Below are 25,619 nucleotides of genomic sequence, written 5' to 3'. Positions count from 1 at the left end.
CCCCCCCCCGCATTTGCTCGGACGAGTAAGCAGAATGCTCGATGCTCGCTCGAGTGACTGCCTTTACAGAGCGTGCTCGCTCATCTCTAGTGATAATAGTATAAAATCATTTTGTCATTCATACCATGTCTCTCCATAAAATTACATGTGCATTTCATAAGGGATTAAGCTACATAGAGTTATACCACTAGGCTTCAATGTTAGAACAAATAATAAAGGCAAAAACAATAATAAACTTAGAATTTGTACAAAATGTAGGATTTCAAAAGAGCACACATGGATCAATCGGTATTACTCATCCTTTCGTTAATCCATGCAAGTTCAATTATGGAGGGTTTTGTAAGCAGCTTACAAAGTAAATAAGTACTTAATTTAAGAATCACTGAACATATGTTACATTTTCGTATTAACAAGTTGAACATTGTACACTTGATCTAATGTTTGTATGGCTTTCATGTCCAAAGTACCATTGAAATTAAAAGAGACAGTGGAAAAGAATAAATACTTTAAAATAATATGAAGCCTTCATGAAAAGGCAATCAAATGTTGTACTAATTGAAAACTCTTTCTCTTTGCCTATGAAGAGGAATGAAATGATAGATATTACCATATATCAAAAATTTCCAGTGTCAGAATTGCAAGTACAAGCAAACAATGATATACGCACTCCTGCCTTGTTTTAGTGGTCAAGTTTTGGGGAAAAAAAGTCTTTCAACCAGTTGCCATTATAGTTAGTTAAAATTGTTTCTTAATTTCTTTTAACTTAAATTGCATCCACAAAAAAGTAAAAGGAAATATTTAGGTTTTTGGCACTTTTTGAAGCTTTAGAAAATAAGTGCTAATTTCAAGTTGTCATATTTTTTTATTAACTTGTATATATATTTTCTTTATTTTTGAACACAAACGTTAAAACACATGAAATAAAAAAAGTGTCCTTGTTGCCAGAACTATTGTATTGAATGCCCCCTCTTTTCCAGCAAATGCTTTGATGTGATATGTTGGGACTGTACAGAAGGTAATAATCTGAATCCATAACTTTCTGCTTACAAAAATAAATCAGTTACCATTTAGATTTGTCTCTGAATCCTAGTTGCAAAATGTCAGGCTTTTCTGCATTCAATAAATATTCATTCACAGTTTAAGTATCCTCAGAAGATAAGTGCATTTCTTTAGGACATATCAAGTTGAATACTTCATTTTACAAACACCTGCTGTTGTGGAAGCTGCTGATGCAGAGGCAGAAGCAGCCCCCTGGCTGTCAACAAAAAGAGGGTCCAAACAAGCCACTTTAGCGGCAAAAAATGAATGGATGCAGTGAAGAACTGCAAATAGATTGGAGAACTCCAGTTCCTGTGAACGAAGGATATAAAACAATATTACTGTATGATAAATCAGGTAATTCAGCCGTAGCAAAAATACAGCAGAATATAAAAATCTTATACACTTTAAAGGGTTTGCCCAGCTTTAACATATTGATGGGTCATCAATAGACGATCATGGGGGTCTGCCATCAAGGTCCATTACCTATTATTATTTCCTAAACCGGAGTGTTAGTGCAGAGCACTGATGTGTGGTCCAGCTTGGTATTACAGGCAAAATTCCTATTTACTCAATGGTGTTTTCTGCACATATGAGCTCCATGCACAAGCAAAATGGCCCATCAATAGCCTAAAGCGGAAAAAACCCTTTAAACCTACCAAGAACACTAAGTTGTAAAAATACTTATAATAATCACAGTAGTTATAGACTAGAGATGAGCAAGCACCCAAATGCTCGAGTCCGCGTTATTCGAGTCGAGCTTTTCGTAAAATTCAAGAGCTCTACTCCAGTAACGAACCCCATTGACAACAATGGGAGACTCGAGTATTTTTGTATATGGGACGCCGGGTGCCGAGCTTCTTTTTTTTTTTTTTCTAGGTTCGTTCTCTCTCTCTCTCTCTCTCTCTCTCTCTCTAGCCAGCCAGCCAAAACATTTGCCAATGACGCGAGCTGCGTCACGGCGGGGAGGGGCCAAAACAGGCACGTCACAGCAGGGAGGGGCCAAAAACTGGGGCGGGGTCGAACACAGCTTGATGCTCGTTCGAGTAACGAGCACCATCGAGTACACTAATGCTCGAACGAGCATCAAGCTCGGCAGAGTATGTTCACTCAACTCTATTATAGACCAATATTAAATGATTAAGAGGATATTGTAAAGACTGAAAGTTTTTTCAAGTTTTCATGCATCTCCTAGATTGATAAAAACTAATACATTAGAGGGGGTCTGATTGCTGGGACCCCCACTGCTCCCGAGAACAAGGATCTCCAAGGGAATGTTGCTACGTTTGCGCCACTGCCCCATTCATTTCAGTGACAGTGCTGGAGATTGCTGGACCCCATTCTCGGGATCAGTGGGTGTTCCAATGGTTGGACTACGCCAATTTATCAATTTTCACCTATGCCTTTAAAATCTAGTGGTCAAATCAGTTTTTTTTTTCTAATTTAGGCTCTTTTCACAAAACTGTAATATGTGGCTTTATTTGCATGCTCTGTTCAGATCCTACAGAAAGTCTGAACTAAACGCTAACACAAGTGTGAAAGTAGCCTAAACTTGTTTTTCATAGTCCCATTTTAAGGTATGATTCAATTCAGCAAATAACAAAATGTAAACATCCTTTAGGGGGTTGTCCAAGGTATTTATAGCTATTTTGCCCAGTTTGATAATGGATCCCCCATGCATTAAAATAACAAATCAGCAGTTACTCACCTCTAGTCACTTCTCCCTACTCCCCCGTTCAACCTCCGCTGCTGACTCCTATCTTCAAGATCCACTGTCTGTTTATAGGCAGCTGTGACGCCCCATAAACTTGTAGCAGCAGTAAATGACAGGACTCAGCCATAATCATTGAGCGCTGTCATTGGCTTCTGCAGCTTGTTTGTAGACAGCCAATGAGGTCACAAGGAGACGGGAGCCAGTGGCAGAGGATGAATAGGAACGTGGGGAGATAGAAGCAACTGCTGATTTGTTATTTTAATGCATGGGGGACCTGTTGACAGGGATTTTCCTTAACTCGGGCAACCACTTTAACCCCTTCACTCTCGTTATTTTTTGTTTTCATTTTATCCCCCCTGCCTTCCAAGAGCTATAATTTATTATTTGTCTTTCGATATAGCCATATGAGAATTTTTTTTTTTTTGTCAAGTTCTATTTTATATTATATATTTATTTATTTAATATACCATATAATATTCTGAAACATTTTAATTGAAATGAAATTTAAAAAATTTAATTGCGTCATTGTTCTTTGCATTTACTTTTTTATAGCATTCATGATTTCACTGTTCCTCCAGCCTTCTTGGGGTGTACAATAGGCAGTTCAAAGCTGGATGACATTTAGAGGGGTGGCTGTACTACAGATCATTAGTTACTCTCAAATTTTGCTTAAATTGACACAGAGGTATGTGTCTCCTTGGCACTTCATTTGCTTTAAGAGTAAACGTAGAGGCTGCAGCTCATTGAAATATTAAGCCAATACAGGGCAAGACTGGGAGCCAAGTTGCCAGTGAATTTAGTTTTATTAGTTCTGTAACTTCAAAACATTTTAAGTTAGTCTTATTTCTAACTGTCCTGCCCCCACTTTTAGTCCCATGTTCATGTAGATTTAGGATTTCCATTCCAAGAAAACCAAATAAAGAAAAATGATTTACCTTTGCTTCAATTTGTTTTGTATCTTGATTCTGGAACAAAAACTTTATTTTACTTTTCCCATCATCTGAAGAACCTTTCAGCTGAGAGAACTTATACCTCCATAGTATAGCCTTGGAAATCAGACATCAAAACAAAAGACAGGAACTCAGCTGCTAACATCAGTACTATATTGTTATACATCGCATCAGAGCAGAATGTTCTCACCCTTATGTGCACATATACACACAAGCTCATCAAATGTATGATTAAACATTAAAATTAAATTGTCTAATAAATCCTTTTAGCAGCCGGCTGTCATTCTACTATTGCAATATGATGCTAGTTAAATGTTAGCTACTTGGATATTTACAAAAGACAATGAATATCTGAAAAAAACTCTCTCTTAGCAGTTAAGTTTTAGAATATGAAAGGCATTATATATGTCATGTGACATTAAAAATCCTGTCGCTTTCTCTATAAAAAGCTACTTGTCACAATAGCTTTGAAATCTGTTTTTTTGTTCTTTCCAACCTAGATTGTTGTAGTGTACTTTAACTCAGAATTGGAACATCTAGAAGATTCTACTTACTTGAGATTTGTTTGTGCACACTTAAAGGGGTTAGAAAAAATTTAAAGCATGTCACTATATTGGCAAAACATAAAAAAAATACCCACCTTACTTAATCCTCCGCCATGCCTGTTCTGCCATTGCCTGGTCCCCAGTGCTTCTCACTTCCTGCTGCAGCAGGTATGACATTTTGACACAGAAATGTGTGACCGCTGCATCTAATATCGGCCAAAGTGAGTGAGTGACTAGCTGCGGTGAACTCATCTGTGTTGTTGGTGAGGTCATCGATGCAGCATGAAGGAGAGCAGCACTGGAACGGGCACCAGTGAGACGTGAGCAGTTTAGGACTGGGTAAGGTAACCATGTTTTTTTTATGTTTTTGCAGCAGACTGAACTGTGTTGCAAAATGTTTTAATTTTCTGGATAACCCCTTTAAATTCATATATGTGTATACAATAGATATTTAGATGCATGCTGCACACATTAATTTAGCTTCCTTTCAAATTCATTGAAATTCATTTTAAAGAGGATTTCTCTCTCTCTTCAGTTTCAGCATAAAGCATATGTCCACTTTTGTAGCTTAGTTTTGTTGGTAAACACCTCCATATCCCTTGTATAAACAAAGAATTAAATACAATTCTAACTGCCAGCAACCAATACTAGAGCAGCTTACTGCACCTGCTATACTATTAAATTCAATGTATAAACGGTATGCATTAAGCTTCTAAGCTCTCATGAGTGGTGGATGCAGGCAGACAGATTTTATAATTTATCCGTGTGCAAGACTATGTGAAAAATTCTGTTCCAATTAGTAAGATACATTAAAAAATTCATCAGCACAGAATTTTGGAGCAATTTTCATAAAAGAAAATGGTTCATTCAATTTGAATAGCTTAATTAAAATAATGCAAACAGAGCTTGGGTACCACCAGAATTACACTATGGATTAGACAACATTATAATTATATTGATAGTTGACGCTTGAAGCTGATACTTCAACATAATTAAAAAAACCTGCACATATTTTCTCACTTGAAAAGGGTTGGGAAATATAGTTAGAGACCAACTTTTAGATTTAAACTGATTTTGGCATTACTATTCTGTAAATTTTATTGTTCACTTGCTAATATTGAACAAAAGCTTGTATAAAAGCTGTATATATTCGAAATTTCAGATACATTTGACCTCAAGAAATCTTGAAAATAAATGTAGTTGAGCAGCAGATTATACAAATCTACCCTAAGGGTGCGTTCAGACGAGCGTGTTTTGGTACGTGCGTACGCACGCACAAAAACACGCTTGTATTTACAACACTGCATTCCCTATGGTGTGTGCACATGTCCGTACTTTGCAGGTGCGTGCCTGCAAAGATAGGACATGCGTGCACCATAGGGAATGCACGCATTGTTTTCAATGGATCCGCGGCTGCTGCCGGCGGCTGCATTGAAAACAATGACCTGCTGGCTCCCTGCATTCCTTTTCAGGGAAGGACTATACATATAAGCCCTTCCCTGAAAAAGAAAGGTTTTAGTGTAAAAACAAAAAAAATGCAGGCATGCTCTTCAATAGAGCCGCTTCTGCTGCCGGCAGCTCCATTGAAGACAATGGTCTGCTGGCACACCTCAATTGTTTTTCAGGCAAGGGCTTTACATATAAGCCCTTCCCCAGAAATCAATTAAAAGTGATTTAAAAAACAAAAAAAATAGATACTCACCTCCCTTCAGCTGCCGGGGCACAGCCGCGTGTTCTCCTGCTGCCCCCTGCACTGTGGTGCTGATCTAGTGCTCAGCCAATCACAGGCAACTCTCCCCGAATGAATGACAGGTGAGAGTTGCCTGTGATTGGCTGACCTCAGCCAATTACATACAACTCTTTCAGCAGCGGGGATTTTAAATCCCCGCCTGCTGATAGATCAGCAGTTCAGCACCACAGTGCAGGGGACAGCAGGAGAACACGCGGCTGTGCCCCGGCAGCTGAAGGGAGGTGAGTACCTTTTTTAAAAATTTATTTTACTATTTTAAAAGGCTTTTCAGGGAATGGCTTATAAAGCCCTTCCCTGCAAAGCCACTAACAGCTGCTGGGGCTCAGCGGGGACTTCACCGCTGTCCCCGGGTCTGTAGCACTGCTGAGCTATCAGCAGCCGGGGATTTAAAATCCCCTCCTGCTGGTAGCTCTCATTGTGAATGGCTGAAGCAATTCAGCCAACCACAATCAGAGCTACCAGCAGGCGGGGATTTTAAGTCCCCAGCTGCTGATAGCTCAGAACTACAGAGCCGGGGACAGAGCTAGAAGTCGCAGCGGAGCCCCGGCAGCTGAAGGGAGGTGAGAATTGTTTTTTTTTTATTTTTTGCACTATTTTAAATGGCTTTTCAGGGAAGGGCTTATGAAGCCTGCCGGCAGCAGGATGTAGCAGCAGGGAATTCTCTTAACTAGCGGGGGTGAAGGATACATCGGCCGCATGCGGCAGATGTGTTCTTCATGCCCGCGGGGGTCACAGCAGCGGCGGACAGGTAATTTTTTTTTTATTCTTTTTTGTTTTGCACTAAAATGTTTCTTTTTCAGGGAAGGGCTTATATGTAAAACCCTTCCCTGGAAAAGAATGCAGGGGACCGGCAGAGCATTGTTTTCAATGGAGCCGCCGGCAGCAGCCGCGGCTCCATTGACAACAAGCACGCAGCTGTGTTCACGCGTGCTTTTGCTCGTACCTAGGTGCGGACGTATGTACGCACCTAAGTACGCACCAAAACACGCTCGTCTGAACGCACCCTAAGGCCTCGGTCACACGAGGGTTTTTTGGCGCATGAATAGGCGCCCAAAAAGATCGCCCATCGCTTGTGGAAAAGACTGTGTGATTGGGTGAATTACAACTATTTAAAGTAGCCCATTCACACAATCAGAGGTGCATGGTGCGTGTTTTCCAGCTCCCATAGGAGTGTATGAAAAGCACACTCCAAAGATAGGACAAGTCCTATCTTTGCGCACACCACGGACCTTAGATGCAAGTTGCACTCGCATGTCATGCGCAAAAAAACCCCACTAGTGTGACAGAAGCCTAAAAGGTTATCCAGGCAGTGCCCACTTGGTTACACCGGGGTCGGAGCAGAAGTGCTGCTCTGCCCCCTGCGTAGTGGCCAGCTTGTAATTTCAGGTGCAGCTTTAATTGAAATCACTTAAGCGCTTAACCTTCTCTAAAGGTATGATGTCATCACAAAGTACTCTACATTTGACAAAAATGTTCTGCTTTCAAAGTCAAACCTACGTATCCCTACGAAGAATACAGTCCACAGTGTCGTCTTTTTTGCACAGTCCACAAGCCCCTTAAATTAGAAATGTTTTCTGCCATTGAAGACCTACATATCTGAACTGAAATAAAGGCTCAGATGCTCAAGACATGTCACTGCAGAAACCCCCACCGATCCTGAAAATGGAGGTCCCTTGACCTCCTGTCCTCCTCACTCCTCACCCCGCAGTGAAAATGTGGAGTGGAGCAAAAGCCATGCATCTGTTCCACTGATTTTCAATGGAACTGTTGAAGATAGCCAAGCATCTGTACTCAGCTATTTCTATCAGCCCCACTGAGATGAACGGAGTAGCTCCGCACAAGTGCGAATGTTGATTCTTTTAATCTGATGTCACTTTGGATGGGTACAGTGAGCCCGCGGTGACAAGAAGAAGGGGACAGGGGACCCTTCCACTCTCAGGATCAACAGAGGACTCAGTGGTGAAACCTCCAAGCAGACTTTCTTGTGGATGGGTGATAAACGTCTATTGCGGTTCAACCCCTTAAGGATTGTATCAAATTGCAGATTTACAACATTCTATAGTAGGATGCAGTTCAATTAATGCACATTCATTAGACTGTATCAACCAAAGAATTTGTCCTGGATTATAAAAAATTGTCTTGTCCATCTGCTCTGTTTGTTATTGCAGATTTCTCCCTTTAATTTCAACCTAGATAAACTGCAATACCAGATGCAGCCCATGGACAAGAGTGGCATTGTTTCTTTGAGAAAATATTTTTTTTTCTAATTCTGAACAATCACTTTAAAGAACTCTGTGGGTCCCTTTCCACTGGCGAGGAAATCGCAAATTTTTTCGTGCGATGCGAGAGTGAGTGAAAATGCATGATTATGAAACCAATGAATTTTAATGGTTTCATTCCCATTTGTGATGTTTTCACTCCAGGGATGCTGCATGAAAAAAAAAAAACACAGCATGCCCCATTGAAAGCAATGGGAGATGGCATTGTGATCCTGTGCCACTGCTGTGACAGTTGTGGCAGAGGATTCCTTCATCCCCGTGGGGAGACCCCTCATCACTAAACACTGTGACAGCACTGGCGAGAGCAATATTGGGCTGTGATTCACTGCCCAATATTGCTCTCGCAAACCTTTTAAAACCCCTGGATGCGAGACGTTTTCATGTGAAAACAGCCTCACATCACTGTGGGGAATTCCATTGCCTCCTGAAAGCACTGCCCCTGATTGGCAGAGCGCTGTGACCAATCAGAGGCAGTGCTCAGCTATTTTAATGAATGGCAGTGCTCTACCTCTGATTGGTCACAGCGCTCAGCCAATCAGAGGCAGCGCTTTCAGGAGGCAGGGATTTTTCAATCTACAGCCAGAGGAGATGCTGAAGAAGACTGTTGGGGACCTTCAAGAAGACGCACCGGAGATGACAGTGCTTCTAATGTGATGGTTTTTTTTCTGCATCTAGGGATTATTTTCAGGGTAGGGCTTATATTTCAAGCCCCTCCCCCCGAAGATCCTCGCCGCTGGGAGTCCCCTCATCAATGAATACTGTGACAGTGCTGAGGGGACTTCCTGCAGGGATAAAGGAATAAAGGAATCCCCTGCCACTGCTGTCACAGCAGTGGCAGAGGATTGCGATTATCTCCCATTGTTTTTAGTGGGACCGGCGCTGCTGCCGCTGACCCCATTAAAATCAATGGGATTCCCTGCAGTGATATGAGGCTGTTTTCACATGAAAGCGGCTCGCATCCAGGTGTTTTAAAATGTTTGTGAGAATTATATCGGGCTGTGAATCATGGCCCGATATTGCTCTCACCAGTGGTAAGGGAGCCAGAGGGACATTTCAGAAGGAAAGGTAAAACAAATAAAATACTGATATTATCTGTAGCATTCAAATTCTAAATAACATTGTCGGGTGTATATCAGAAAATAAAAGTAGCCAATAACAACATGACTCCCTAATACTACAAATTGGTTACCTTTGTTGCAGCATCAAAGCAGATGAATCCCATGCCGAAGTCAATGGTAAGGCCCATTAGATGACTTTCAATTACACATGCATACGTTTTACACTGAAAGGAGATAATAGACCATTAGTCATTAATAATATCATTAAAGGTTTTAAATCTCAAACATAGTAATATGCTTGTAATATTTATTGTACAGGGTATTTCAAACTATAATTTACACTAAAATGATAGTTTATATTTTTGTGGAAATTAAGACATTACAAAACTAAAATTCAGTGTCAATGTATAAAAGATCTCACAGAGCTATGACACAAATATGCATTTTAACCCATGTACAATTACATCCCGAGCTCACTGGATTTGTATGGAATGGGATCGCAAGGTTCCGTTTGGTTGTCATGGCAGCCCAGGCCCTTCTGCAGATCCTCATGGCAGCCATGACAAATTGCCTATTAAAACATCCCTGGGGCATGTCTTGATAGATTGCCTGTCAGAAAGCAGTATAATGCAATACTATGGTATTGCATTATACTGCATGACCGATCCAAAGATTGCAAGGTCAAGTACCCTATGGAGACTGAAAATAAATGTAAAAATGAATAAAATAAAGTTGTATTAGTTATTAAAAAATATAAAAGGTAAGATCCGTGGTTAAACACAGTCATTGAAAGGCATGAACTTTTGATTTTTTCTTCACACTCGCTTATATGAATTGAGTATTCCACGAGTGGAAGAAAAATCGCAGTATCCTCTATTTTGCCCCAGACGGCCTCCATTGAAATCAATGGAGGCTATCTGATCTGCAGCACATACGCAGTTAGCATTGCTTATGGGCTGTCGGGTAAACAGAGAAATCACCATGTGGGCCTGGTTGCTGGCCAGGCTCACAGCCAGAATCCACTGTGGGCCTCCCGCATGCGGAATCCAGTCTGTTTGTATGAGCCCGGCCCTATCTCTACTCATAAGCCTTTTTTTAATCACCCTTCTTTGGTCGACTTGCTCTGCTTACACATTTATTTTCCATACCAATACTTCTGTTTTAAGTCTGAGGCGGAAGTGTTATGCCTGAATTATTCTGTGGATCATTTTGGCAGTGGAACAAGCATATTCAGAAATGACCAAATAAGTCTGCTCCTCTATTACTGATTACAAAGTAACTGTATATAAAGAAATGTTAAAGCAGATCCATCACTATAGTATGCCGCACGGTATGAGGACAGCATATCAAAGTTAAAGTGACAGAACATACATTGTGACATTTGGCTGACAGCACATAACAAAGAATACAGCAATGATTATGATGTTTTTCCCCTTTTCCTATCTCCATCTTCACTTATGCAAGAAAGTGATGAAGAGAATAATCAATAAAATTAATAGCATAGCTTCTCTTATTGTTAATTGACAATGTTTTGATGTAACTGGGCCTGTACAGTACTGTGCAACCATTTTCACGCATGTGGGAAAAATAAGTTCTGTAAAGTAAAAAAAAAAAAAAATGAAAGCTGTCCGATTGGCTCCAAATTTATTCTGTAGCAGAACAGTAAGAATCTTGTTTCTTGTACTGTTATTTCTTATTTATCACTTTAAATTACTTTGCACTTATTCTAAATAATAAACTTTCTTAAATCTTCCACCATAACACCAGAATATTGAGCACCAAAGTATTGAAGTATTGTTTTATTCCATACCATCACCCCTCAATCACGGATGACGAAAGTAGAGTAGTGTTCCCTCATGAATACAACAGATTCATGGCTTTGCTAATTTTGCAGTTCTGCGTTAAAATCCCATGCTGAGTTATCACAGCTATTGGAATATCAATTGCCAGATAAATGGAATAGCATTCTAATGCTAAACCAATAGACATTCAATAAATAAGTTAGCACTTTTAGTTTGTGTTTACTTTAGTTTTTAATATGCATTATATGTAAGAGAAAAATATTTTATTGATGTTATTAGGAACCCAGGAGCCTGGACAAAGCCTTGAAGGAAAGTACTATAGCCATGTACAGGACCTGACAGACATACAATGGAAGATCATGCTGATAAGCTAGAATTTAGTAATGAGTTAAAAGCCACAGGATGCTAACCACTCAAGCAATACACAATGCTGAATGGTAAATTGTTCTTTTGTGCACCAAAAATTGTCCTAAATGGTCTTAAAAAAACTCATAATAAACAATATAAAGATATGATTGAGGTGACTGCTTTTGATTGTATTTTTGTTGTAGTCAGCAGAATCTCAGCTTCAAAATGTAATTTGGGCATATTTATTTTTAGTTGAGTTGGTACAGTTATATTTATTGTATTTGTACTCTTGAACTCTCTTTGAATGCCATTCTCCATAGAAAAAGCAGCATGTGATATAATTATCTACACTAAAATTTTAATTTTTAGTATCTTGACATACTGTGAGTCTATTTTTCCATATGCATACCAGCTGTTCCTTTCATTAAAACATATCCTATAACAGGAAGGCTGACAGTGATAAATACTCATTAATTTTTTATTCTATGATCAGAATTTAGCAGGAGCCCTTACAATCTAATTTAGCTGCTTGTGGGTGTTCTTTAATGATGCTAAAAATAAAAATAAGAATAATTTCCGCACATATTACTGGACGTAAATTGCCAAAAACTTCCATACATGACTGATTTTGTTACTGCTGCTATTCTGCTGTAGTAGGGCTAAGGCTTGTAAACTATCAGCCAGAAGGACCGGCATCAAAAATATCTTGGCTCCAGACAAATGATTGGGCCACTTGAACTCCCTATTATATTTATCAACCTCATGTACACCACTGCATACATTTGGGGCGCATTAAGGCTGTTTACTCAATGACCGGAAACCCAATGATTTAGAAATCAAATGTAATAATGTAATTTTTATGAAATCTGTCAGGTCAATAGCAAATGTTTAGGGGGTCCATAGGGACAGGGGAAAAGAACAGTAATTGGGGTATGTGCATTTACACATGTGAGAAATGAAGGGTATCATACTGACAACCAGTTTGTTCAACATTGTCCATTAATAAAAACCTAGAACCCTAGCACTATTAGACAACAGTGCTAACCACTGAGCTACATCCATTGAAGAACCACCACCAAACTCAGAAAGTTTTCAGTAGTTGTTTTAGGGATATTTTTTGTGTATCTCTGGTTTGGCAAAAATGAACCCCCTGAGTTTCAGGTTCCTGCTGAACTGAATTTTTAACCATGTTTGACCAGAATTCTACTGGTTTGGTTCGCTCAACTCTAAAACCTAATATATATGTATTGTATAAGCATTCTTTACAAGTGCTTTGGGATACACTAATTACATTCTTTGGGATTATTAAAAGAGTTTCTTGCCTGGATCCGTTCAACTTCTAAGAACGTTGCTGTCTGGAACGCTTTCTCCCAATATATGAGTTCATTATCCAACTCCACGGAAAAATACAAATCTTCTCCAGATTCCGACTGAACACCAAAGCAGTGTTTTCGGTGGTCCAGAAGGTCACTGGCCTGATGAAAACCTGAAGTTATACAATCTGGCATACATCAAGTAATATTTCTTATATTCAACTACTTTAAAAATATAAAATCCATCAAATAAGTAAAGTACAACCACAATATAAACACTCTGTGGGGATAATAATGATGATGCTAAATTAATCATAATTACTATACAAAATACATATTATACACATCTGTTGAAGCTTGGGGAATGGATGGGTTTGAGCCTTAAAGCAGGTTTGTCTCTTCAAGGACTTCCATAGTAAAATGAAGAATAATAAAAAAGGAAATAAGTGGCATGCGGACTCATATGTTAATACTGCTTTCTTGCAGTTTAAGGACATGAGCTTGGGGAAATCTTCATAGAAAATGTGGGTGCTCTGATTTTCTTCTACTCCAATGTAGCATACTTTTGTAACTAACTTCTTATAAAACCATCTATAGTATTAGGATAAGTAACAGCCCCTGTACTGAGCAATAGAGCAAGTTGAAAGTATGTGAATAAGTACTATAAGGATAAATATGGATAGATAATATAAAAATACTTAGATAAATTACAGTTGATATCAGCACTGGCCTATGTGACATCATAAGTGACAACATTCATCATAAGGCAACATTTTAAGTGATGTCATTGAAAGTTTTGCTCTGGAAAAATTTAGTAAACACTACGATTGATTTCAGGTTTTTACTTAATGTACACATAGATTTTATTAGCTTATAAGGAATCCGTCACCACCTTAATTTCAGAGAAAGGTAGTGATAGTGCAGTGGACATACACAATATCTATACTTCAGTCTTTTAGTGACAGTGGACATACACTCTCCTATATAGCTATGGCCGTATATTTCCTTTTCTTGTATACTGCTATATATACACATATATATCTTTATATATTCACTTCCTCGTATATGAATGTGCACTCTCTGTTTCACAATTCTTAGCAGACTTTAACAGAGCAAGCAAGATACACGAAACCACAGCCTTAACACCAACGCACTTGTCAGCATAAAACAGTTTCAGCAAAATACACGCTAATAACCTTTGCGATACAAGTTGTAACCTCCGGGCATATCTGACCATTCACACATCATACCTAAGAGTCATTTGACAACGATCACTCACCACACCTTTGCCCCCTCCATCAAGCTCTTCCAAGATGTCTCTCATTTCCTGACTGATACCACGAGACAGGCAACGTCGAAAACCACTGATGACCGGATGCAGGAAGAACCTTAAAAATCTTATCCAATTATCTATCCATACGTCTTATCGATGCAATTTTTGGCATGCCCATAAAGGGCAGATATGTTTAATGCTATAAAAGAGGCTACTTGCCTACTAATAAAGCAGAAGTGAGGAAGTTTTCATATGCTGAACTTCTGTGTCAGTGTGATCTCTTCTCTGTGCGCACAGCCTCTTAACATTAATTTGGAAGGGTGCAAACATTCCCATTGATCACGCCGTGGACCCCAAAAGGTCATCCACGACAATAGGAACAATGACTTCAGCATTGTCTTTGTTATGTGCACTTGTGATGTACTTTCTAAGAAACCTTTACTTTATTATTAGTGATGCTTACATTATGATGGGTGTAAGGAGTCCATGATATTCATAAGCTGCAGGGTTAGCCTCTCGCACTCTGCGGTCTGGCTGTTGATTGATAGCTTTTTCCCTGTGCACAGCAATAGGGAGAAAGCTGTCAATCAGTAGCCGGAGGGTGAGAGTAGGTCACACTAACTTTACAGCTTATGAATATTGTGGACTACTTTCTCCCAGTGCGATGTGAGCACTGCTACTAAGTGTAAGTTTCTGGGAGAGTACTTCTCAAATACACATTAAAGACACACTGACGAAATCAGTGCGTCTGTCACTACCTTCCTCAGAAAGGGCAGCATAAAGGTGGTGACAGATTCCAGTTCATATAAGAGACATATGTCTAAGAGTGTACCTTAATTTTTTTACCTATAATAATGTATTCCTTTCTATGCCTATGTCACTTTGATGATAATCTGAATTATGCCATCTAATATACTGGGGCTATGGAAGCTACAGAAAGTAAATGCAATATATACTACAAGTCATGTGAAAACAGTCCTAAAATATTTCCGCTTATAGATGTCCTCCTTACCTTAAAAATTTTAAACATTATTTCATATACTGTAAACTTTTTTTCTGCCCGCATCCAGTCCCATGTTGTTACCTTAGAAATATAATGGAGTAATTAATACAGCCATTCTTATAATAATATACAGTGTTTAATTCTTGAATTTCTAAAACAAGGCATACTGTATGTAAAAGTGTTCCGATATGGTACTTACTGGAGGAGAATTGAATTTATAAAGTGATGATCCTCTAAGGGCCAGAAACTTTGGTGTGTACATATGGTCTTGAAGATTATCTTGCTCCCGTTCCTCAACCCAGCCCATGTGTATTATCTGTCAGTGATAAAAAGGAAACTGGATTTTTAATTGGTTCTTACTCTTATATGAATAAAAACAGATGTAGCTAAAAATCTAAAGCTATTACATTAAGTTTCAGGCTTTGTCACAATGATCTTTAAATTCTTTATTTGAGTTGAAACAAAGGTAAATATATAAAGTCTATACAGATATGTCAACACTTAACTTTCCGCAAATTTTATTAAAGCTCTCTAGCATCTCAGGCGACAAATTCAGTTCATTATGACAACACGTTAGCAAAACCCTCTAAAAAAAACATTGGATGGCCACAAATAGACAAATATAGAATATATATTTCTCGAGAGCATCACAAAAGTTGTATAACCTGCACTGCACATCTAGGGATATGTCATGCCAAAAGGAAAAGTAATTAAAGACGTTTTCCCACTTCTAGCGGTTTTGCTGCAGAAAGCAGACAGATCCAAACATTGCACATTGGCCTGGGTGGGTTGTAAAGGCTGAGTCCCATTCACTTCAATAGGACTCAGTAGGACTCCGCCTGCAGTACCCCCTGGGACAACCCCTTTAGAGCTCTTTCACATGGGTGCTGTCCCCGCACTGGATAGGAGCACACAGAAAGTGCTTCTTTAGGAAACAATTGTTTCCTATAGAAGCGTTCACATGCAGAAATTGTAGCCGCGCTAAATACTTGCATGTCACAAAGATAGGACATGCAAATGTTATGCGCGTCTCTAGCTCTGTGGTGGGTGCAAAGATAGGACCTGACCTAGCTTTGGTGTGTGCTTTCCATGCACTCCTATGGGAGCCAGAAAGCATGCAGCTCACACCACAGATCGTGTGAATGGGCTACTTCAAGCAGCTCGAACTAGCCTGTTCACACGATCTTTAGAGCAGTGTAGCCCCATGAGCTATGTATGCGGCTACACTGCGGGCTGACAGCGCCCGTGTGAAAGAGCCCTTAATGACACATCTGTATAGATATATAACTGTATAGACCAAAAGCAGTAATGTCTACTTTTGTGTAACTCTCATTTTCAGAATGCTGGCGAAAAGCTCCTTGGTTTACAGTTTATATTTCTCATTGGAAACTTTTGTGGAACAACCACTTTAGCAGGTCAAACTTTTGTCTAGGGGAGACATGACTGGGGAATGAAAATAGCTGCTAAACACAAGACCCATTCTGCTAAAACGGGTATCAGGAAAGAGGACTGATCAGCTATCTAAGCTCTACTTGCTCCTCTGCCGGTCAGTATGATTCACTGCAGTAGTAACCGCTGTTGAGGTCTTCAATCTTTTGACATCAACCCAGTAACATAATCCCATTGATTTATAATAGCCAAACCTCCAGCTCATGCCACTGATGCACAAAATAAGTTTTAGAGGGTAAAGACATGGGCACAGGTCATCTAATAGGTAGTCAAATACAAGGTCAGACTCAGATCGGTGTTGGTACTATGGCAAATAATTTCGTGAGGGCCCATCCAAACTTTAGGACCAAGATCCTATGCAATGTGAATTGCAGCCTGTCAATGGTTTTCCTAGCATGTTGTTTTAATGAGAAATTTCAGTCCTTAACGAAATTTGAGCTTAAGGTATGGGTGGACACATGGTTCAGGTAGCCGTCTCAAGGTTGACTCAGCCTTCCATCCTTCTGAGGTCAGTAAAATGAGTACCCAACTTGCTGGGGGCAAAAAGATGACTGGGCAAGGCCATAGCAAACGTCACCCGAGGAGTCAGTCATGACTCAGTGCTTGCACTAAGGGACTCTGCCTTATGGGTGGACACATTTGTACAACAGAGCAGGGAAACAAAGGTAACCTTGTACCTACTGAACAACTAGTTCTCTGGCTGTGCTTTAACAACCAGTTACAAAGGATCGGAATGAATTTTACAACTGCTGTCTTAGTAGGACTATTATGGAATGATTTGCTATTGATTTTACAACCCTAGAATAGTAAGCTCATAGTCATATTTTGCCATAAATCTGACTTTGCAGTTCAGTATATAAAAAACATCCATGGTGGGTTAAAGTCGTCATTGTCAGTTTTATTTTTCCCTCATTTGTGGCACAAGTTCCAGGTGTATTAAAATATACTGACCGGATCTACTTCCACATAACATCCCACTTTATATCCGGATACTTACGGGAACATCTGTATATTTTGTACCTTTGTTAATGTTTTTATACAAAGTTCATTACATTTTAACATTTTATCCTGTACTTAACCAAGGTAAGGCTGCACGGATTTTATTGTTTAGCAAATGGTTTCTGCTTTCAAAGCTTTGCGGTGTAAAATAACAAAAGCTCTGAAACATAATGCTTGATCCAAGAGAAAAGAGATAATTGTAGAGGAAGACACCAATTTCTTCTCAAAACAAAAAACATCTTTCAAAACCACAGCATATAACATACTATAAAGCGACTTGGGGAAAGAAAATTGGCTTTTCACTGTTTTGACAGCTGGCCCTCCAACCACCTACTTACTACTATGCAAAGTGCTGTACTTTAAGCATTAAAAGCAAAATGTAAACTGTCTATTATGATTTATGTTTGGCGCTGTATTGTTTAAATGTTATTTGAGCTACATTGTATTCTTCGACCCATATTTACTGATTTTATTGGCCAAAGAAGTTCAGTACTTCATTTCTAAGTACCACTTTACATGTAGATTCAATCTGTAAAATTATGTAGAAAAGCAATTTCTTTTTTTTTTAAGTGTTGTTGCATCTCCATGTGACCTATTAACCCACATAGATGTTAAAGAGCATATGTTTCCCACTGTGGATCGCCTCAGTGAGCTCTGGTGGACAAGCAACCATTTGAACGCCTGCCATGTAATTCTGCATTTCTCCTAGAGCAGTCACTGCAGTTGAAATAGACAAGGTTTAGAGAAGTCATGTTCCATTTAAAAAGGAACCTGTCACATCCCCACTGTACTATAAACTAATTTAGTCCCAATGTCCACGGGCGGGTTTGATTTGCATAATCCGAATGGAAGATCCGCAAATCAAGCTGGCAATAAGGAAGCATGGGCATCCCCAAGTGTAGTAAAGCATGCAGATTTGATTTGTGGACCTTTTGGTTTGGAAAAAAAAAAATTGCAGTATGCTCCATTTCAGTGTAGATCTCACACCAACAGCAACCATTGAAGTCAATGGAATCCGTCCAATTTACGGTTCATCCGCAATTCAATTGCGAACGTTACACGGATTCTATGGGAAAGCAAGAGTTAAAATTTTTTTAAACAGTACTGTGCATGCACACCGGCATGCCGGCCGGCACTTTGGCACACATCTGCTGACCTGGATGGCACACAGAAGACTCTGACAGATAACCACAGTGTCCTTGGCCATAGGCAGGATCGGATTCTGCTGTGAGCTCCCGCATGCGGAATCCAATCCGACAGTGAACATGAGGCCTTAAGGTGCTGTTAGGGGACGTGATAGTGAGCTAGGTGATGTATTTTTATACTCACCCTCTCCCTTGATCCAGTGCCATCACCCAGTGAAGATTGCGCAGCACACGAAAATCAGACTCTTCAGCGTCTCGTGCATTTACTCTCCCATGAGAAAGCGCACACATGGCAATTTGAAAACAGTTACATTTTTGTTCGTTACACAATTTTCACCATGTATCAGCGCTGGATCATGGGACTGGGTGAGTGTAAAAAATACATCACCCAGCTCCCCGTCATTTTCTTTCCAAACAGAGGAGTATTACAGATAAGAGCTATATGAAGCAAACAAAAGCAAATGTGCATGCTGTATTCTAAGTGTGCTTTGTCTTAAGTGTGGGACTTGAGATTAATAACTTTAGATTCCGGGACTTTAGAAACATCACTTATATTTATTTACTGTCTATCAATTTTCACACATATGAAATACTTTTATCTAACCTGTCTGTACGATCTCCATTTAAAATGTGCTCCATGATTGACAATGGCATCTAGTGTACATCTTGTGCCATGTATGCAGTCCTTGTACAACCATTCCAGGGGTCCATACTACTGTATGAGATGTGAGGATGTTGCACTTTTAGAAGTCCAGATCCTGGACCTAATTGCACAGCTTGCAACACTGAGATCAATTGGCAACCTGGATAGGAGATTGCTGCTAACTGAGCAGACAGTCGCGTGTATAGATGTGGGGGTGGATGGTAGTATAGGAGTGCAGGATGATCAGGCAGCTAGCTGGGTGACAGAAGGAGAGGTAGAGGAAAGAGGTCAAGGGAGACTAGTCCTGAACTGGCACATCCCAACAAGTTTGCAAAGTTGGCAGATGATCGGAATGCCATTGCATGGTTAGCACTGCTGCAGCACGACATGGCCTCTGACTGCCAGGAGGATGTCTGCTCCAGAAAGAAGGGGAAGCAGAGCACAAGACAGGCTAAACAGGCCCTGATAGTGAGTGTCTCAATCATTAGGGTGCAGGCAGGGTAGTCTGTCATAAAGACTGGGATCATCAAATGGTATGACGGGCGCTCAAATTCAACACATCACGGATTGGGTTGACAGATGACTGGTAGGGGCTGGAGAGGACCCAGCAGACATGGGGAAAATTGACACTAGTGACAAAGTTAAAGGCAAGTCATGGGTCCTTAAAAATTTTTTTTAGGGAACTAAGCAATAAGCTTAGGGTGAGAATCTCCAAAGGAGTATTTTTTGAAAAACTACCTGTACCAAGTTCCACACCAGAAATGCAGCAGTAAATTAGGGAGCTAAACAAATGGCTCAAGAGTTGATGTAAAAAGGAGGGTTCCTGGAGAACTGGGCCGACTTTGCCGTTGGCTACAGGTGTACCATGGGGATGGGCTGCACTTCAGTGGGCAGGGTGCAGCTGTGCTCGGTAGACAATAGCTAGAGGATTGGCAGAGTGTTTAAACTGGGCACTGGGGGGGGAGGGCAACCAGAAAAATAGAGGGGAAGATAATGTAGACAGTGATCTGGGACTAAGTAATGAGAAAAGGGGTGGAGCGGTGGAAGGGGTTAGTACAGTAAGAATTGGCAGAACAATTAGTAGGGATACGCCTAATATAAAAAGTAACCAAAAATCTCTAAACTGAATGGTGACTAATGCTAGAAGTCTGACTATTAATGTCAGAAGAAAACTATTACATAGTCAGAATACCAAAGACCTGGTTGGATGAAAGCTTTGATGGGACGTTAACTTACACGGTTATGGTCTGTTCAGAAGGGATTGTATAAACTGGAAAGGGGAATGGAATTGTCTTTAAGTAAAATCTTCTTTAAAGCCAACACTATGGGAAGATATATGTGAGGGAACATGTGGAGTCTATATGGGTAGAGATACATGGATGGAAAAACAACAATAAAATCCTCATAGGAGTTTTCTATAGACCACCAAATATAACAGAAACTACTGAAAATCTATTAAAGGGGTTGTCCCGTGCCGAAACGGGTTTTTTTTTTTTTTTAACCCCCCCCCGTTCGGCGCGAGACAACCCCGATGCAGGGGTTAAAAAAACAAACCGGAGAGTGCTTACCTGAATCCCGGGGGTCCGGCGTCTTCATACTCACCTGCTGAAGATGGCCGCCGGGGTCTGCTTCCTCCGTGGACCGCAGCTCTTCTGTGCGGTCCATTGCCGATTCCAGCCTCCTGATTGGCTGGAATCGGCACGTGACGGGGCGGAGCTACACGGAGCCGGCATTCTGCACGAGCGGCCCCATTGAAGACAGCAGAAGACCCGGACTGCGCAAGCGCGGCTAATTTGGCCATCGGAGGCCGAAAATTAGTCGGCACCATGGAGACGAGGACGCCAGCAACAGAGCAGGTAAGTATAAAACTTTTGATAACTTCTGTATGGCTCATAATTAATGCACAATGTACATTACAAAGTGCATTAATATGGCCATACAGAAGTGTATAGACCCACTTGCTTTCATGGGACAACCCCTTTAATGAATCAAATAGATGAAACAGCAAATGACAATAAGGTAGTTATTATAGGGGACTGACTGGGAAGCCGAAACCTGTAAATCTCAAAAAGATAACACGTTTCTGTCAATAACTAAAGACAATTACCTTTCCCAAGTTATAGAGTAGAGGGATGGCCATTTTAGACTTGACAGAATAACAAAGGCACAGGTTGGAGGACACTTGGGAAATAGTGACCATAGTATATTGAATTTCCATTTCTCTTTCAAAAGAGACTTCTATTGGAGAGCTACAAATATACTAAACTTGAGGAAAGCAAAGTTTAGTCACCTTAGAGATCTATCATCGACTGGAACAATGTACTCAAATATAAAAGTACAAACAGTGAATGGGACATTTTTAAAACCCTCTTAAATACTCATTGTGAGCTGTTCATATCTTAGAGACGCTGTCAAAATTGGGTTTTTTAGTTTAGAAAAAAGCAGCTGAGGGGTGACCTAATAACTATGTATAAATATATCAGGGGACAATACAGGGATCTCTTCCATGCTCTATTTGTATCAAGGACTGACAGCAACAAGGGAGCATACTTTATGTCTATAGAAAGAAGGTTTCTACACTGACATAGAAGGGGGTTCTTTACTGTAAGAATATTGAGACTATGGAATACTCCACCTTAGGAAATGGTGATGGTGAACTCATTAAAAGAGTTCAAGAGGGGCCTGGACACCTTTATTGCATGTAACAATATTACATGTTATAAATCAATGTTATAGTCACTGATTACTTCAGAATGGTTGGTGATCCCGAGATTATTCTGATTGCCAGACTTGGTGTGGGGAAGAAATAGTTTCCTTAAAATAAGGAAAATTAGCTTCTACCTCATTGGAGTTCTTTGCCTTCCTCTGGATCAAAATTGCAGGAGGGTACGGGCATATAGACTGAACTGGACAAAAATATGTATTTTTTTCAGCCTAAAGTACTATGACACTATCTGGCATTGTTGCGAGGAATCTGATTTGTATTCTTATAGCGGCACTGTGACTTTCATCATTATTGTGGCACTTCCACACTTGTTTTGAGTGACACTGGATTACACTTCCATGAAAACTCTGTCACGGTGACTGTGGATTTATCCATTTGTTTGATCTCAACTGCCTGACAAAATTTTGCAAACCCAACTGTACCCTGAAGCATTTACATCCTGCTAGGCTTTCTCAATTTTCTAAATCGCCCCCACATATGCCATATAGCTTCCCACTGTAACCTGGTGACATGCGGTGCCTAAGACAAGAGATTTTCTTAATATTTACAACAAAACATGAACCAAAACCATGGTTTGAACTGAACCTCAGACCCTAAAGATATGGGTGAGAGTATGCCAATGAATAGCTTACCCTGGGTGGTCTGATTGAGCAAGCAGGTAGGGGAAGGGTAGATACTGGGCAGAGAAATAGTGTGTGCCAATGGCACACTTCATCAGGGCAAAGGAGGTAATTTTAGGAAGTTACTACAATGCATGCTGGAGAGGGGACAGGAAAAGTGTCAAGTGGGTGTCATAATATTTTTGAGTATATTGTGTGGGGAGTCTTAGCCCATAGCTTGCTCTGGAGCCCAAAGGACTCATTGCACCACTAGTGAGGAAATTCACATTTACCTGCTAGGTTTGGAGGAGGGATATAATGTCTCTCTTGCAAGACTGTTAGCAGCTGAAAAGTGACATATAGGCATATGAATGTACTTGAGAAGACATAAATAGTTCATAAAAAATAACATACCTGCTGATTTACTGGAAAGTTCCTGTTAATTTTTTTTATCTGTGAAAAAAAATATAAAATGTGAGTACTGTGCAATTAACTAACATATTTAAGGGGCTCCTGGAGTAAAAGGAGCTGTTTACTATCCCACATAAACAAGTACTAGAATGGCGCCACATTTCGAGTTGTATATCAGAGTTCCACTCCCCTGGGTTTTGACACTCCTCAGTACTGATTAGTGTCAGACCGCGTAGTTACATGTCCAACTGACAAAGGGAATGGTAAAATCCAGTTCTTTCTTTATACATTTCTGGGAGGAATTAACAAGGAACCGCACAATGTAGAATTCTAAGGGAATGCTGCTCCAGAATTGTTATTGTATTCCAGAATTATTATTTTATGAGGATTTGAATTATTTCTCAACACAGATATGTTAGTTTAACACAGCCCTGCAAATCATTTCCAAAACCAAAAGGGAAAAAGCTGAGAAACTGCCTAACATTATAAAGCCTTCTGTCTTATTGTGTGGATCTGTTTCAGTCTTACTAGCTCTGATCAGTGAAAAAGTTATGAAATGCATGCATTATCTGTCCTGAAATTTATGCATAAGCTGTCATTCAGTTATGAAACTATAGATGCGGGTAGTAAGACTTTATAGGAAAGAAGGCAGCATCACCAGTAATGCTGTTATGTTGTTTGGCGAAGAACCTAAATGTCCAATGCTGAAACACTGAAATGGAACATTGCCATCTTCCAGCAAAAAAGTGACCAGTATCATCACTTACCTCCAAAATCCTTAAAATGGGAACATTTTCCTAATTTAGGATGCTTGGCAGTGCCATGGAAACCAATGCTATTTGGCCTCCCAGCAACCAGTGTCTAGCATCAATGCATGCTTCCCAACTTTCTCAGAATCTGTGGAGCTGTCCAGATTTGGGACGCCCCCGGCAAGCATTGAACTCACTTGTAGTCCCAGCAGCAGCTACTGCTGTAATCAGTGTGAGAACTGACCTCTCCTCTTGGCATCTGTGTTCCTGCAAGTTCTGGACCCCCATTGTGGCTCCAGTAGTAATAGCGCCCCTGTTAGTGGCCCCATTATTAATAGCACTGGGAGTATTTCTTCTCAGATAAAAGATTAGCAGCAATTTCAGACAAGTTCTTATATCGTATAAGGCTAATTTTACACAAGCGTTTTATCGGAGTTATGTTGCCGAGATAAAATGCCAGCTGAAAATCGCGACCATCTGAAGCATTGGATTCCAGTGCATTCGTTCAGATGGGTGATTTTCTGGTGCATAAAATCAGCCGTCCCGGAAAGATGGCACTTTTACGTGCGATCGGAAAAGATAGGACTTGTCCTATCTTTTGCGGGAATATGCTGGCCGTTCTCATAGACTCCTATGGGAGCCATCAGAAAAGGGAAGGGGGAGGGAGTTTAACAGTGGCTCACATTGCTAAAGTCTCTCCCACTCCCCTTGCCAGGATCTCCCATAGGCTGGGGCAGGGAGGGGGTGGGAATTTAACGGAGCTGAACTCTCTTCCCCTGGCTGACAGTATTCCGGGCTGCAGCGTATGTATGTGCTGCAGCCCAGTGATCTGAATGGGTAGAAAACAGGAGATGCAGTCACAAACTTGGTCATGGCTACCTCTCATTCACTCGATGCGGGCAGCCGAAAATTGCAGCACCTGTGTGAAAGAGCCCTAAAGCTAAAAGTCCCAGAGGTTTATGCCCCTTGGGCTAATTTTACCAATAACTTTAAGTCAATTTTGGTCACTAATCACTATCATTGTGAGGGGTGATCACCGAAGGGCACTATCATGGGACAGACAGGGCGTGGCTTTACATAAAAGGTGTGTGCGTTTCTACAGTTGTTCCTCTTCTTGTTGTCCAAAAGTTTGGAGTTATGCAAGTGCAGTCTATAATTACAGCACCATAGGTTCTTGTTGTATAGCTTAGTAATCAACATAGGCCTATACAGGTAAAAATTGATATAGGTACAACTATACCACCTTAGGGAATACAGCAGTGCTGCTTTATGCTGTATGCACAGTATATATAGATATAGCTGTATAATATGTAACCCAAACAGACGTGGTCTTTTACTGAAGCTGCAACAATCAATGACATTACTTGAAGCTGCTTAAAGGAAAAGTCCAGAGAAAAATGTAAATTTTGGTCATACTTAGCAGAAGTTGAAAGAAACACTACATTATGCCATATATAATTACAATTCTTACACAGCCTAAATACATTACAGATGCACTCATGAGGTGAGCTCATTCTTAGGGTAGTTGCACGTAGAAGAAATTGTATTATTTAGCTCGGTAATTATTTTATCATTAGGGCTTATGCTGCGTGGGCCGCAGATAAAAAGAGCATGCTGTGACCTATTTCTCGTGTGCTTCGATACACAGTGTCTACATGAACATGTGCATGGATCAATGAAAGTCAGTCGATTTGCATTAACGTCATTCACCACGCATCACATGTCCGTGCATCACATGTGTAATTTGTGGTGAAAGGAAAGAAAAAAGGGGTTGCCAGTAGAGCAAAATGTGATTGTTCTCAGTAAGAGAAATCAAGTGATCTTGT

General features: G+C 40.2%; 1 protein-coding gene across 1 annotated transcript in view; it reads right to left on the bottom strand.

Annotated features, from left to right (window-relative positions):
• Positions 1 to 936: 936 nt before the first annotated feature.
• SNTG1 (syntrophin gamma 1) overlaps positions 937 to 25,619 on the bottom strand; it is a 239,301-nt gene continuing 214,618 nt past the window's right edge. The window contains exons 12-18 of the mRNA XM_066578979.1: positions 23,048 to 23,086; positions 15,273 to 15,389; positions 15,083 to 15,154; positions 12,807 to 12,959; positions 9,466 to 9,558; positions 3,688 to 3,798; positions 937 to 1,350 (exon numbers count right to left, since the gene is read on the bottom strand). Coding sequence (XP_066435076.1) covers positions 1,180 to 1,350; positions 3,688 to 3,798; positions 9,466 to 9,558; positions 12,807 to 12,959; positions 15,083 to 15,154; positions 15,273 to 15,389; positions 23,048 to 23,086 — 756 coding nt within the window. The 3' untranslated portion in view covers positions 937 to 1,179. The remainder of the gene's footprint in view (positions 1,351 to 3,687; positions 3,799 to 9,465; positions 9,559 to 12,806; positions 12,960 to 15,082; positions 15,155 to 15,272; positions 15,390 to 23,047; positions 23,087 to 25,619) is intronic.

The sequence above is a fragment of the Eleutherodactylus coqui genome, chromosome 9 (assembly GCF_035609145.1).
Source record: "Eleutherodactylus coqui strain aEleCoq1 chromosome 9, aEleCoq1.hap1, whole genome shotgun sequence".
Lineage (NCBI taxonomy): Eukaryota > Metazoa > Chordata > Amphibia > Anura > Eleutherodactylidae > Eleutherodactylus > Eleutherodactylus coqui.
Note: the sequence above shows the minus strand (reverse complement) of the source record. Positions and strands in the feature narration are given on the sequence as shown.